The 15,465-nt window shown below is 64.6% G+C and overlaps 1 protein-coding gene across 1 annotated transcript in view; it reads left to right on the top strand.

The window, feature by feature from the left end:
- EIF5A (eukaryotic translation initiation factor 5A) overlaps nt 1-15,465 on the top strand; it is a 23,076-nt gene that overhangs the window by 457 nt on the left and 7,154 nt on the right. Inside the window, exon 2 of the mRNA XM_084540345.1 lies at nt 15,282-15,461. Coding sequence (XP_084396471.1) covers nt 15,297-15,461 — 165 coding nt within the window. The 5' untranslated portion in view covers nt 15,282-15,296. The remainder of the gene's footprint in view (nt 1-15,281; nt 15,462-15,465) is intronic.

Raw genomic sequence — 15,465 nt, 5'->3', positions numbered from 1 at the left:
ATAGCCCCCCCCCGAAAAAAAAATAAAAGGGGGGGTCTCCTATGAGCCCCCCCTCAAAAAAATATAAGGGGGGTCATAGGAGAGCCCCCCCCCAAAAAATAATAAAGGGGGGGCTCTACTATGACCCCCCCTCAAAAAAAATAAAGGGGGGGTTAAAGGAGAGCCCCCCCCCAAAAAAAAAACCTATAAAGAGGGGGTCATAAGAGAGCCCCCCCAAAAAAATTTAATTGGGGGGGGGTCTCAGCTGGGCCCCCCCCACTGTAAAAAGCTTAAGAGGGGGTAATGATACCCCCCCCCAAAAAAAAATGTTAAGGGGGGGCCTCAAATGACCCCCCCCCCAAAAATATAATTGGGGGGGGTCTCATTTGAGGCCCCCCCTAAAATATTTAAGGGGGGGCCACAAGTGACCCCTACCCCCCCCAAAAATACAGAAGGAACCAAAGGAGCCCCCCCCCCCCAAATTAAATTGAGGGGGCCCCATTGAGACCTTGAGACCCCCCCCCGTAAAAAAAATTTGAGGGGGGGCCTCAAATGAACCCCCCCAAAAAAAGAATTTGGGGGAAATCCCCCCAAAAACCCTCACTTTGGGACCCCCCCGCAAAGAAAAAGCCCAAAACCAGGGGAAATTGCCCCAAAAGCTGCTGCTTCTGCCCCATTTTGAGCCCCCCCCCTCAAAAAAATAACCACTAAATTTTCAGGGAATTCCCCCAAAACCTCCTTTTTTTTTGATCAGGGACCCCCAAAACCCCCAAATTCGGGGGAATCGCCCCAAAAGCTGCTGCTTGTGACGCAAAGGGGCCCCCCTAAAAAAAAACACCCCCCCCCAAAAAAAAACACTAACTTTTTTTGGGGGAAAACACCCAAAATCTGCACTTTGTTACCCACGTTTGAGACCCCCCCCACACCGAAACTCCCCAAAATTTGGGAAATCCCCCCAAAAAGCCCAAATTTGGGGACTTTTCCCCCAAACCCGCTGCTTGTGACCCCTTTTTGGGACCCCCCCCCCTCAAAGAAAACCCAAAATTTGGGGAATTTCCCCCAAAAGCGCTGCTTGTGGTGTGCGTGTAGGATCCTCGCCCCCCCCCCAACCCCAAATTTTGGGTGAAACCGCCCCAAAATCCCTCCCTGTGACGTCATTTTCGGGGACGCCCCCCAAAAGACCCCAAATTTGGGGGGGAATCCCCCAAAGCTGCTATTTGTGCCCCCCCCCAAAAAAAAAACACTATTTTGGGGTGAAATCCCCAAAAAAGTCGCACTGGACTCCCCCAAAACCCCAAATTTGGGGAAAATTCCCCCAAAACCCACCTGGGACCCCAGCGAGCCCCCCCCCAAAACCAAAAACCTTAAATTTTGGGAGAATCACCCAAAACCCACAGTTTCACCCCCCCCCCCCCACCTTGAAATTTGGGGAAAAAACCTAAAAAAAAAAGTAATTTCTGCTCCCTGTGCCCCCCCCCCCAACCCCAAGTTTTTGGGGGAAATCCCCCAAATCCTGCAATTTGGGACCCCCCAGGACCCCAAATGTTTTTTTTTTTGGGGGGGGGGGGGGGGGCATTTTGGGACCCCCCCCACCCTAAATAATTGGGGGGGCAATGTTGGGGTCCCCCCCTCACCCTAAATAATTTTGGGGGGGCATTTCGGGGTCCCCCCCTTCCCTTTAGCACCTTGGGGGGGGCTTTTTGGGGGCCCCCCCACCCCAAATAATTGGGGGGGGGGTATTTTGAGGACCCCCCCTCACCCTAAATAATTTGGGGGGGGGGAATTTTGCCCCCCCCCCTTTACCTTAAGCACCTTAGGGGGACATTTTGGGGTCCCCCCACCCTAAATAATTTTTTGGGGGGCATTTTGGGGTCCCCCCCCCACCCAAGTGCCTTTTCTCCCGGGGGGGCCCCCCACTTTGCCCCCCCCCGCTGTACATAAACGCTGCTCCCCCCCCCCCAAAACCCTTGTGTGGTTTTTTTTGGGGTGGGGGGGGCCCCAAAACCCCCCCCCCCAAATTTTTTTTGGGGTGGGGGGGGCACAGACGAGGCGGGGGGGTCGCTGCGGTGCAAACGCCTTTACTGGGGGGGGCTTCAACAGGGAAATTGGGGGGGGGGGGGCAAAAAACAAATTGGGGGGGCACCTGGTGAGGGGGGGGCGCCGGGGGGGGCTCCTCTTCCTGCCCCCCCCCCGCCCGGTGGTGGTGGTGGGGGGGGGGGCTCAGTCGGTGGCGGGGGGGGTGCAGACCTGTGGGGAGAGGGGGGGGTCAGTGGGGGGGCACCCCAAAATGTTGGGGGGGACAAAAAAGGGGGGGCATCCCAAAATGTGTGTGTGTGGGGGGGGGGGGAGATTTTGGGGGTGGGGGGACAAAAAAAGGGGGAGGGTTTTTTTTTTTTTTTTGAGGGGGGGGAGGATTTGGGGGGGGGCACAACAAAAGGGGGGCTCAAGGGGGAATTTTTTTGGGGGGGGGGCACAAAGAAATTAAGGGATTGGGGGGGCACAAAGTGGGGGGGGAGGATTTTGGGGTGGGGGGGCGGCCCCATAAAGGGTGGAGGGGGGGGGCACAAAAAAGGGGGGGGATTTTGGGGGGTACCCCAAAATGGGGGGCCACGAGGGGGAAATTTTTTTTGGGGGGGGGGGGGGCACAAAAGGGGGGGATTTGGGGTACCAAGGGGACAATTGGAGGGGGTCACACATTTGGGGGGGTCACACAAACTTTGGGGGGGGGTTATGGACTTGGGGGGGTCACGCGGATTTTTGGGGGGGTCACGAGAATTTTTGGGGTCTCACCTCCAGGGGGGGATTTCCGGGGGGGTCGGCGACGCCTCGGTGCCCTTGGGCTCAGGGGAGGGGGCGCTGGCCGGGGTGTCCCCCCCCGCGGCCGCCGAGTTGGGGGGGGCGGCGGCGGCTCCTTGGGGGTGGCGGGCTGGGGGGGGGGGGAAATAAAGGGTGAGGGACCCCAAAATTTGGGGGGGAGACCCCATGGGTCACCCCATAGCCTGGGACCCCCCCATATCCTGGACCCCCCCCCAGACACCTTGGGGACCCCCCCAGGCCCTAAAATGGGGAGGGGGAGAACCTTATGGGGATACCCCAAATTTTAGGGACCCCCCCCCCCCCGCGACCCCAAAATCGGGGGGGCTCTATGGGGTCACCCCATATCCTGGGGACCCCCCCCAGGACCCCAAAATGGGGCTGGGGGCACCCCTAAGCCCCCCCCCATCCCCCCCACCCCCCTTAGGGCCCCCTGCAGCCCCCCAGGACCCCCAAACCTCCCCTCCCCCCCCCCGTGCTCCCCAAAATCCCACAGACCCCAAAATGACCCCAAAGCCCCCCCGGACCCCAAAAACCCCAAAATCACCCCAAATCACCCCAAAATCCCTTTTCCCCCCCCCTCACCTGGGCAGTTCCAGGCCGGGCGGGGCCGGGGGGGCGGCGCCGGGGGACGTAGGGGCGGGACCTCTGCCCTCGAGGCACAGGCCCCGCCCCTTGCCCCGCCCCTGGCCCCGCCCTCTCAGCATCACCTCCCTCAGCCACAGCCTGGGGGCGGGGCACGGGGCCGGAACGGCCTGGGGGTGGGGCCAAGAGTCAGGGGGTGGGGCCCAGAGGGGACACGCCCCCTCCAGGCTCCGCCTCCTTCCCATCCTCTGAGCCCCCCTCCCCAACCACCCTCGGAGGCCACGCCCCTCTCCACTTGAGGCCACACCCACTTAGTGAGGCCACGCCCCCTTATGGTCCTGCCCTCCTCATGGCCCCGCCCCCTCTCAGAGTCCCTCCTCCCTTCCTCAGATACCCAAGGCTCCACCCCTTCACCATTAGAGCCACGCCCCCATTCAGTTGAGGCCACACCCCCTTATGGTCCCACCCCTTTATAACCACGCCCTCTCCTCTCCTTAGCCCCCACCCCCTGCCCCTTGCCCCTGAGGCCCCACCCACTTTGAGACTCCACCCACTTAGGCCCACCCCCCTTTGTGACCACACCCCTCTCTACCAAGCCCCTCCTCCCTCTCTAAACCTTCCCTTTTTAAGGCCCCGCCCACCTCCAGGTCCCACCCTGAGGCCCCTCCCTGTTAGGCCACGCCCACTCCACCATTAAGCCCCTCCCCTCTCCCGTTAAGCCCCGCCCTCCCCTTCAGCCCCGCCCCCTACCTGCGGAAGCGCGGGCGGAACCCCCGCTGTCCTGGGGTGCGCTCAGGGGGGGCCACGGTGGGCGGGGCCTCCCCACCAGGAGGCGGGGCCGCGCCCTTTTGCTCCGCCCCTCAGGAGTCTGACCAGGAGGAAGGAAGAAAAAGGGGGGGGTCAGGAGGGGACCCCAAACCCCCCCCCAGGACCCCCCAAGTCCCCTTATTGCCCCCCAAGACCCCCCCCACCCCCCCATTTGCCCCCCAATTGCCCCCATTCCCCTGCGCCCCCCCAAAACCCACTTGTTGCCCCTCCAAGCCCCCCCAACCCCCCCAATTCCTTTGTTACCCCCTCATTACCCCCCTAACCCCAAAAAATCCCCCAAACCCCCCGTTCGCCCTCTCAAGCCCCCCATAACCCCCCCAATCCCCTTTTTACCCTCCAAGCCCCCCATAACCCCTCACTCTCCCCCCAACCCCCCCAAACCCCCTTTCTCCCCCCCAACCCCCCCAACCCCCTCATTGCCCACCAAGCCCCCACGTTACCCCCTCATTACCCCCAAAACCCCTCGTTACCCCCCAACCCCCCCCATTGACCCCCAACTCCCCCCCAAACCCCCCCCATAACCCCCAACCCCCCCCCATTGACCCCCAACCCCCCCAACCCCCCCCATTGACCCCCAACCCCCCCAACCCCCCCATTGACCCCCAACCCCCCCATTGACCCCCAACCCCCCAACCCCCCCCATTGACCCCCAACCCCCCCAACCCCCCCCATTGACCCCCAACCCCCCCAACCCCCCCCATTGACCCCCAACCCCCCAACCCCCCCCATTGACCCCCAACCCCCCCAAAACCCCCCCCATTGGCCCCCCCCCCGTACCCACCTCGGGTCCCTCCTGCTGCCTGCGCCCCCCCTCACGAAGCGGCGGGCGGAAGAAGAAGGGGGGGGGCGGCGGCGGCGGGGCGGGGGGGAGGGGGCCGAGCAGGCCCCTCCCCGCGCCCCCTTCGCCCTCCGGCCCCCCCTCGGCAGCGGGGGCGGTGACGGCAGCCTGGGCGACCTGGGGGGCGGGGCCTGCGGCGTAAGGGGCGGGGCCTCCGCGCGGGGGGCGGGGCATGAAGCGGCGGAAGCGGCGGCGGTTGGGGGCGAAGCGGCTGCCCTTCACCGGGACCCCCCCGGGCCCGTCACGTTGGCGGCTTCCGCGCCCTAATGGGGGGGTGGAGACACGTGAGGGGGCGGGGCTTGGCGAGGGGGAGGGGCTTGAGGAGGTGGGTGGGGCTAGTGGGGAGGGGAGGGGCCTGGAGGGGGAGGGGGTGGGTTGGTAATGGGAGGGAGGTGGGTGGATGGAAGGGGCGTGGCCTAAAGGAGGGGGTGGGGCTTGTGGAGGGGGCGTGGTCATGTGGTGGGTGGGGACTGGAGGGGGTGGGGCTGGGGTGGTTACATGGATAAGTGGGAATGGAAAGGGGGCGTGGCTAAAAAGAGGGGTGGGGCTTGGCGAGGGGGAGGGGCTTGAAGGGGTGGGTGGGGATACAAGGGGAGGGGAGGGGCCTGGAGGGGGAGGGGGTGGGATGGTATGGGAGGGGGCGTGGCCTAAAGGGAGGGGTGGGGTGTATGGAGGGGGCGTGGTCATGGGGTGGGTGGGGCTAAGGGAGGGGGAGTGGTCACAGGGTGGGTGGGGCTAATGGGTGGGGGCGGGGACTGGAGGGGGTGGGGCTGGGGTGGTTCCATGGGTAAGTGGGGATGGAAAGGGGGCGTGGCTAAAAGGAGGGGGCAGGGCTTATGCAGGGGGAGGGGCCTTGGGGTGGGTGTGGCTAATTGATGAAGGAGGGGCCTGGAGGGGGAGTGGGCAGGTCATAACATTGGGGTAGAAAGGGGGCGTGGCCTAGAGGGAAGGGGGCGTGGCTGTGAAGCTAGGAGGCGTGGCTTAGCCAAGAGGGGGACACCCAGAAGAGGGCATGGCTATGGGGTGAGGCATGGGAGAAGGGGGTGTGGCCAGCCAGCAGGGGGCGTGGCTATAAGGAGCAAAGGGGCGTGGCTATGGGGCTCAGGCACCAGCATGGGAAAGGAGGGGGCGTGGCACTGTGGGAGGGGCCTTGGCCAAGAGGGCGTGGCTTGGGTGGAAGGGGGCGTGGCCTGTGCAGGTGGTGCCCCAGCCCTCCATGCAGGGCAATGCCCAGGGAGGGGATGAAGGGGGCGTGACTTGGGAAAAGGGGGCGTGGCCTGTGCGATAGGGGCGTGGCCTTTGCGATAGGGTGCATGGCTTATGCAGGCAGTGCCCCAGCGCTCTATGCAGTGAAATGCCCAAAGGGGGCGTGGTGATGGGATAGAAGGGGCGTGGTCTAAGGGAAAGGGGCGTGGTTCGTGAAATGGGGCGTGGCAACACGGGGGGCGTGGCCTGTGCAGGTGGTGCCCTGCATGGAGGGCTGGGGCAATGCTCAAGGGGGCGTGGTGATAGGATAGAGGGGCGTGGCTTAGGGAAAATGGGTGTGGTATCAAGAGGGGTGTGTCCTATAGAACGGGGTGTGGCAATGTGGAGGGGCGTGGCCTGTACGAGAGGGGGCGTGGCCTGTGCAGGTGGTGCCCCACCCCTCCGGGCAGCGCAACACCCAAGGGGGTGCGGTGATAGAACAGAAGGGGAGTGGCTTAGGGAAAAGGGGCGTGGTTTGTGAAAGGGGCGTGGCCTGTAGAACAGGGCGTGGCAGTGTGGTGGGCGTGACCTGACCTGTGCGAGAGGGGGCGTGGCCTGTGCAGGTGGTGCCCCAGCCCTCTAAGCAGTGAAATGCCCAAAGGGGGCGTGGTGATGGGATAGAAGGGGTGTGGCTTAAGGGAAAGGGGCGTGGTAGGGGCGTGATTTGTGTAAGGGGGCGTGGCAACACGGGGGGCGTGGCTTGGAGAGAGGGGGCGTGGCCGGTGCAGGTGGTGCCCCACCCCTCCAAGCAGCCCAACACCCAAGGGGGTGCGGGTGATAGGATGGAAGGGGAGTGGCTTAAGGAAAAGGGGCGTGGTTTGCGAGAAGGGGGCGTGGCTTCGCGAAAGGGGCGTGTCCCGCGGAGGCCCCGCCCACCTACCTTCTCCCCCTCCACCACGTCGAACTCCACGGTCTCGCCGTCGCCCACGCTGCGCAGGAACTTGCGGGGGGTTGTTGCGCTTGATCGCCGTCTGGGGGGGGGCCAAAATTTTGGGGAGGGTCCCCAAAAAACTCGGGGGGGGGGCCCAGGGGGGTCCTGGGGACACCCCAAGAATTTTTTGGGGGGGTTTTGGGGTACCTGGTGCACGAAGACGTCCTCCTTGGTGTCATTCCTGGGGGGGGGGATTAATGAAGGGGGCGTTAATTAAGGCAATTTGGGCCCCCCCCCCTCCAGAATTTGGGGTCACCCGGCCCTAATTTGTGACCCCCCCCCATCCCTAATTAGTAATTAGCGCCCCTCATTTGTGTCTCCTCCAATTTTGAGCCCCCCCGTTACACCCCCAAATTTGCTCCCCCCACCCTTCAGGACCCCCACCCCCCAAATTTTGGGTCCCACCCCCCCCCATTATTTGCCCCCCCTCCACAATTTGTGCCCCCCCCACCCCAATTTTCTGCCCCCATCCCCAATTAGCGCCCCCCATTTCTGCCCCTCCCCCCCCCCCCATTTATCACCCGCCCCTATTTGCGCCCCCCCCACCCCAATTTTGGGACCTCCCCCCCCAATTTTGGGCCCCCCCCCCCCCAATTTTTTGTCCCCCCCCCCCCACCTGTTGATGAAGCCGTAGCCGTTGCGCACGTTGAACCATTTGACAGTGCCCAGCACCTGAGTGGCTGCAGGGGGGGAGAATTTGGGGTAAAAAAACGTCAATTTTGGGATTCTCTCTTACTGCCCCCCCCCCCCCCGAGACCCCCTTAAGGGCCAGGGGGAGCCCCCAGTATGGGCAGGTGCCCTCCCAGTAAGTCCCCAGTGACCTCCCAGTAACCCCCAGTAGCTCCCAGTTAACTCCAGTGACCCCCCCACCTTCTCCTAGTGCCTCCCAGTAACCCCCAGTGATGTCCTGGTAGCTCCCAGTTAACCCCAGTAGCTCCCAGTTAACCTCCAGCCTATCTAGCTCCTCCCAGTTACACCCCAGTACACCTCACAGCCTCTACCAAGCACTCCCAGTATCTCCCAGTAACCCCCAACAGCTCCCAGTCACCTCCAGTTACCACCCCAGCCTTCCCCAATTAACTCTATTAGACCCCAGTTAACCCCCACTCTCTCCCAGTTACTACCAGTATCAGCCAGTTAACCCCCCAGCCCCTCTCAGATAATCCCAATAGCTCCCAGTACCCCCAATTACCCCCCTGCCTCTCCCAGTCGATCCCAGTAGCTCCCAGTTACTTCAAAGCCTCTCTTAATTATCCCCAATACCTCCCAGTTCCACTCAAGCCTCTCCCAGTTAACCCCAGTTACCCCCCAGTAGCTCCCAGTACCACCTCATTACCCCTTAACCTATCCCAGTACCCCCCCAGCCACTCCCAGTTTCTCCCCCAGCCCCTCCCAGTGACCTCCAGTTACCCCCCAGCCTCTCCCAGTTACCTCCAGTAGCTCCCAGTACCCCCAGTTACCCCCAACCTATCCCAGCCCCTCCCAGTTACCCCCCAGCCCCTCCCAGTGACCCCCAGTTACTCCCCCCAGCCTCTCCCAGTTATCTCCAGTAGCTCCCAGTAGCTCCCAGTTACCCCCAACCTATCCCAGCCCCTCCCAGTTACCCCCCAGCCCCTCCCAGTTACCCCCCAGCCCCTCCCAGTTACCCCCAGTTACCCCCCAGCCTCTCCCAGTTACCTCCAGTAGCTCCCAGTAGCTCCCAGTTACCCCCAACCTATCCCAGCCCCTCCCAGTTACCCCCCAGCCCCTCCCAGTTACCCCCCCAGCCCCTCCCAGTTACCCCCAGTTACTCCCCAGCCCCTCCCAGTTACCCCCAGTGACCCCCCCACCCCACCCTGTGGGCGTGCCCCACCCCTGCCAATCACCCCCAAGCCCCTCCCACCCCCTCCTAACACCCCCCCTTAGTGGGCGTGCCCCGCCCCAGGCCCCGCCCCCTCACCCAGCACGCGCTTGGCGCGGGGCGGGGCCGCGGCGGTAACGGCCGGGGCGGGTGGGGGAGGGGCGGAGGCGGCGGGCAGCGGCCTCTGAGGAGGGGGCGGGGGGCGGCGGTGGGGAGCCCGGGGGGGGGCCGGGGGGCTCGGCGGGGCCCTGCGCGTCGCTCAGCATGGCCGCGGCCACCGGGGGGCGATGGCGGAGAGCGCCGGGGGGCGGCCGGGAACGGGCGGTGGGCGCTGAGGGGAGGGGAGCGGCGCTGAGCTCCGGCCCCCGCCGCCGCCGCCGCCGCTTTTGAGGCGGGCGCTGCCCGGGGCGGCCTCGCCAACGGCCGCCAGGCTCCGCCCCTCCGGCTTCGCGCCTCGCCCGCGGCTCCCCATTGGCTGGAGGGGAGAAGGGGGAGGGCGGGGATTGGCCGCCGGGGCGCGTGGCGGGCACGAGGCGCGCGGCACCACGTGGGGGTGGGGGGGGGGAAAGGCGGGAGCGGGGCGGCGCATGCGCACGGGCGGCGGCGCGGTTGTCTCGCTCTCCCCCCCCTCCCCTCGCTGTTGGCGCATGCGCACGAGCAGCCGCGCGCCGCCCGGCCGCGTGACCGCCGCCTCCCTCAGCCGGCCGCGCATGCGCAGAAGCGCCGCCGCGCTTATTAGCATGTCATTAACATAAATTTACATAATGCTGAGCGTCTGCGCTTGGCTGGGCGCATTGCGCAGCGCTGGACCGGGCTAAGATTGCGGATATTTGAATAAATTTCAGTTTTAAAGGGAAAACTGCCCCACACCTGTGGTAATTTGCATAATTTTACAGACTATGAGCGCGTGAGGGGGGGGGCGCAGTGTTAATGCGGGCGGACCCGGGCCGTTAATTGCCCTCATTAAGCTCATTTGCATCCACGCCGGCCCTTTTCGCCGCGCCGTTGCCATGGCAGCCGCTCGCCCCCTCCCCAAGATGGCGGCGGGGGGCGCTCTGCCCGCCGAGCCGCGTCTCTATGGTCGCGCATGCGCAGTGCGGGGCGTGGCCGCCGCTCCCTCCTTTCCCCCCGCCCCTCCCCGTTGCGCATGCGCAGCCCCGCCCCGCCCCAGCGGCGACCACGCGGGGAGGGGGAGGAGGGGGCGCACCGCGCACGCGCACTGCACCAGGGAGGGGCGGGGGCCCGCGGGCGCCGAGCCGCGCATGCGCACCGCGCCGCGCGTGGCGCCGCAACCCCCCTCCCTCCCCCACCCCGCGCATGCGCAGCGCCGCTCCCCCGCCTCGCCCCACCGCGCCCCTCCCTCTCTGCGCACGCGCGGCCGGCGAGGGGCGGGGCGGCGGCTGCGCGGCTGCCTCGCGGCGCTGCGCAGCAGAGCGCGCGGGGCGCTCTCCTCCCCCCCTCCCCTCCCTTAGGGCGGACGCGCTCACCGCGGGGGGGGGGGTTGCGGGAGGGGGGGGGGTTGGGGGCGGTGCTCCCCGCGCATGCGCAGTGCGGGCCGCGGGGTTGCAGCAGCCGGAGCGGCGGCAGCAGGCGGCGGTTTGGGCTCGCGGACGGGGGGGGGGTGAGTGCGGCGGGGGGGGGCGGAAAAAAACGGGGGGGGGGGGCAAATTTAGGGGGTAGCCGGGACCCCCCTACCCCCCCCCCCAACGACTCCCCGAATGGACTCGCCCGGCTCCGGGAGGGGAGGGGGGGGAGCGAGGAGCGCGCGCGGGGCCCGCGTGGCGCCCCCCCCCCCCCCCCCCCCCCCCCCCATTTAAGGCGCGCGCTGCCCCCGGGCCCCCTCAGACGGGCGGCGGCGGCCGCCCCGCGAGGGTCTCTCCCCCGCTCGCTCCGCGTCTCGATTGGGGAGGGGGGGGGGAAAAATTGGTTAAATGACATTTTTTTGCACCCAAAACCGGGCCCGGGGGAGACCCGGCTCGTGCCGGGGGGGGCGGCGCCGAGCGGTGCTCGAGCTTGGGGGCGGGGGTGGGGGGGGTTCTGAGGGGGGTGGGGGGGGGCTTAAAGGGGTTTTGGGGGGGGTCCCCAAGGATTTTGGGGGGGGTTTCAGGGATTTTGGAGGCCTTAAAGATTTTTTTAGGGGGCCCTAAAGGCTTGGGGGGGGGGCTCTTAAGGATTTGGGGGGGTTCTGAGGATTTAGGGAGCCTTAAAGGGTTTTTTTGGGGGGGGGTTTCAGGGGTCTGGGGGGGGGCCCTGAAGGCTCGGGGGAGGGGTTTTAGGGATTTGGGGGGGGGGTCCTAAAGATTTAGGGGGGGTTCAAGATGATTTTTGGGGGGGTTTCAGGGATTTAGGGGGGTTTTAAAGGCCTGGGGGGGTCTTAAGGATGTGGGGGAGGCCTTAAAGGCTTCTTGGGGGGGGGGTTGCAGGGATTTGGGGGGGGGGTCCTAAAGGCCTGGGGGGGGGATTTTAGGGATTTGGGGGGGGCTTAAGGGATTTTTGGGGGGGGTTCTGGGGGTTTAGGGAGTCCCTTCGGGCTTTTGGGGGGGGGCTTTAAGGTTTGGAAGGGTCTTAGGGGATTTTTGGGGGGGGGGTCTTAAAGGTTTTGGGGGGGGCTTAAAGGTTTTAGGGGGTTCCTAAAGATCTTGGGGGGGCCCCAAGAATTTGAGGGGGGGGGTTGAAAGGTTTGGGGGGGGGCTCAGATGCTTGGGGAGACGTTAGAGGGGTTTTTTGGGGGGGAATTTAGGGTTTGGGGAGGCCTGAGGCCTTTTTGGGGGGGTTTCCAGGGATTTGGGGGGGGTCCCTGATGTGTTGGGGGGGGCTCAGTTTTTTTTAGGGGGGGGTCTTAGGGGTTTAGGAGGGTCCTGAATTTTTTTTGTGGGGGGGGCCACGTGTTTAGGAGGGATTCAGGAGTTTTTTTGGGGGGGGGGGTTTAGGGTTTAGGGAGATTTTGAGGCCTTTTTTTTTTGGGGGGGGGGGGGGACAGGGATTTAGGGGGGAATCCCAAGGCTTTTGGGGGGGGGGTCCCAGCTGATTTTGGGGGAGATTAAAGGGTGCTAAGTGCTTGGGGGAGGGGTCCTGGGGTTTGGGGGAAATTCACAGGATTTTGGGGGGGTCCTAAAGGCTTGGGGGGCCTCAGGGGGTTGGGGGGGTTCTAGGGGTTATGGGGGGGTCCCAAGCATTTGGGGGGGGGTTACGGGTGAAGGTTTTGGGGTGAATCTTAAGGATTTTGGGGGGGGGCTTTAAGGGGTTGGGGGGGGCTGAGGGGCTTTGGGGGGGGTCCTAGGTACCTGGGGGGGGGGCAGTGCCCTGAGGGGGGGCTCCCAGGGCCTTTTTGGGGGGGTTCCCAACCATTTCGGGACCCCAACCCCCAACCCCCCTGGGGGGATCCCTGAGGCTTTTTTGGGGGTGCCCCAAGGATTTTGGGGGGGTCCCTAAAAATTTGGGGGGGGTCCCAGGTCCCCAAACCCCTCCCCCCCCCCCCCCCCCCCGGCCGCCGCCATGTGGCTGCGCGGGGCCTAGGCCGGGCCGTACCACTGCGGGGGGGGGGGGAGGGGGGGGTGACGCCGCACCACGTGGTTCCCCCCCCCCTCCCCCCTCAACCTCGCGTTGGTTCCGCCGCCCCGCAGCCGCCGCGCTGGGACCGTACCAAAGCGGGGAGGGATGGGGGGGGGGTTGGGGCGTCCCCCCCCCCGCGGCGCTGCGGTGGTGGCGGCCGGGGCCGCTGAATCACCCGGGCTGGCAGGCGCTACCACTGCGGGGGGGGGGGGGCAGCGTGGTGCCCGTGTCTCCCCCCCCTGAGGTGCGGTGGTCGCGGCCGGCCCGGCATTAGCGGCAATGGGGCTGGGATGTACCAAGTGCGGGGCGCGGGGGGGGTGGGGGGGGGTTTAGGGGGATTTTGGGGCGCTTTTGAGGGTTTGGGGGGTTCCGGAAGGGTTGGGGGGGGGTTGGGGGTCTTAAAGGGGGGATTTGGGGGGATTTGGGGTCCCAGGAGGGTGTTGAGGGGGGTTGGGGGGGTTTGGAGGGGATTTGGGGTGAGATTTAGGGGTTTGGGGGGCCCTATAGGGGATTTGGGGGGGTTGGGGCCTTATTGAGGTGTGGGGGGGGGATGGGGGGCATTAAGGGGAGTTGGGGGTTTTGGGGTGGTTTGGGGGGGATTTGGGGACCCAGGAGGGTGTTGGGGGGGGATTTGGGGGTCCCAGGGAGATTTTGGGGTGATTTGGGGGGGGTTTGGGGTCTTCTAAGGGTATTCGGAGGGTTTTGGGGTCCCATAAGGGTGTTAGGGGGGATCGGGGGGGTCCCAGAGAGGTTTGGGGGGATTTGGGGAGTTTTGGGGTCCAGGAGGGTTTTTTTGGGGGGTTTTGGGGTCCTTTTAGGGTGGTAGGGAGGGATTTGAGGGGTCCCAGAGAGGTTTTTGGGGGGATTTTGGGGGGTTTTGGGGTCCTGGAAGGTTTTTTGGGGGAGGATTTGGGGGTCCCATAGGGGTTTGGGGGTTTTATGAGGGCATTGGGGAGATTTTGGGGGCCCTGTAAGGGGTTGGGAAGGGGGGATTTGGGGTCCTAAGGGGGATTTGGGAGTCCTGTGAGGGTGCTGGGGGATTTGGGGGTCTTGGAGCTTTTTGGGGGCCCCATAGGGGTTTTGGGGGGCTTTTGGGGTCATATGAAGGTGTTGGGGGGGGCTTGGGGGTGCTGTAGGGGCTTGGGGGAAGAATTTGGGGTTTCTAGAGGGGTTTTGGGGGTTATTTGGGGCCTTAAGGGGGTTTTGGGGGGGCTCATAGGGGCTTGGGGGGATTTGAGGGGCTTTTGGGGTCCCAGAAGTTTGCTGGGGGAGGGGTCGGGGTCCTATAAAGGTGTTGGGGGGGGCTTGGGGTCTTGTAGGGGTTTTGGGGGGGATTTGGGGGTCCAGTAGAGGTGTGCGGGGGGGTTGGGGGCCTTTAGGGGTTGGGGGTCTTTTGGGGAGGGGTTGGGGGGTTCAGGGTGTTATAGGGGATTGGGGGGGGGGGGTTGGTGGTCCCAGAAGTGTGTTGGGGGTGTCCTGGAAGGGTTTTTTGGGGAGATTTGGGGCCTTATTGGGGATTTAGGAGTCCCATAGGGGTTTTGGGGGAAATTCGGGGGATTCCATAGGGCTGTGGGGGGGTTGGGGTCCTGTAGAGGTTTGCTGGGGGGGGGGATTGGGGGTTCTGGTACCCCCCACACCCCAATCCTGCCCTTTTTGGGGTCCTGATCCTCCAATATTGGGTCCAGGGGGTGTCCCCCCCCCCCAGTGCCTCCTTCTTGGGGTCCCATTGGGGTGTCCCCAGTTTTGGGGGTCCCATTGAGGTGTCCCATTAATGGGGCTCCCACTGGGCTGTCCCCACCCCCAGGGGTCCCCATTCCCCCCCCGTAGCCCCTGGGGGTCCCATTAGGGTGTCTCCATTAATGGGGTTTTACTGGGGTGTCCTGGGGCTCCCATTAATGGGTTTGCATTGGGGTGTCCCCATTAATTCGGTCTCGTTATGGTGTTCTCATTAATGGGGTCCCATTGGGGTCTCCCCATTAATGGGGGTCCTCCTGTGTCTCTGTGACTCCTGGGGATCCCATTGGGGTGTCCCCATTAATGGGGTCTTAATGGGGTGTTCCCAGTCCTGGGGGTCCCATTATGGTGACCCCATTAATGAGGCTCCCACTGGGCTGTCCCCATTAATGGGGTCTCGTTATGGTGTCCTCGTTAATGGGGTCCTATTGGGGTCTCCACATTAATGGGGCCTTATTGGGGTGGCCCCAGTCCTGGGGATCCCATTACGGTGACCCCATTAATGGGTTTGTATTGGGGTGTCCCCATTAATGGGTCCCATTGGGGTGTCCCCATTAATGGGGTCCCATTGGGGTGTTCCCAATCCTGGGGGCTCCCATTGGGGTGTCTCCATTTAATGGGGTCTTACTGGGGTGTTCCCCAATCCTGGGGGTCCTATTGGGGTGTCCCCATTAATGGGGTCTTAATGGGGGTGTCCCCAATCCTGGGGGTCCCATTGGGGTGTCCCCATTAGGTGTCCCCATTAATGGGGTCTTACTGGGGTGTCCCCAATCCTGGGGGTCCCATTGGGGTGTCCCCATTAACGGGGTTCCCATTCGGCTTCCCCCACATCCCTGGCTCCCATTCCCCCCCCACGACCCCTGTGCATCCCGATGTGCCGTGTCCCTCCTTACCACCCCCTAAATCGCCCTTTTTCACCCCATTTTCCCCCCCAGCGGCGCAGCGGCAGCATGGCGGACGACCTGGACTTCGAGACGGGCGACGCGGGCGCCTCGGCCACGTTCCCCATGCAGTGCTCGGCGCTGCGCAAGAACGGCTTCGTGGTGCTCAAGGGGCGCCCCTGCAAGATCGTCGAGATGTCCACCTCCAAGACCGGCAAGCACGGCCACGCCAAGGTAC

This window comes from Aythya ferina (assembly GCF_964211825.1).
Source record: "Aythya ferina genome assembly, contig: HAP1_SCAFFOLD_456, whole genome shotgun sequence".
Lineage (NCBI taxonomy): Eukaryota > Metazoa > Chordata > Aves > Anseriformes > Anatidae > Aythya > Aythya ferina.
This window is presented reverse-complemented; position numbering and strand designations above follow the sequence as displayed.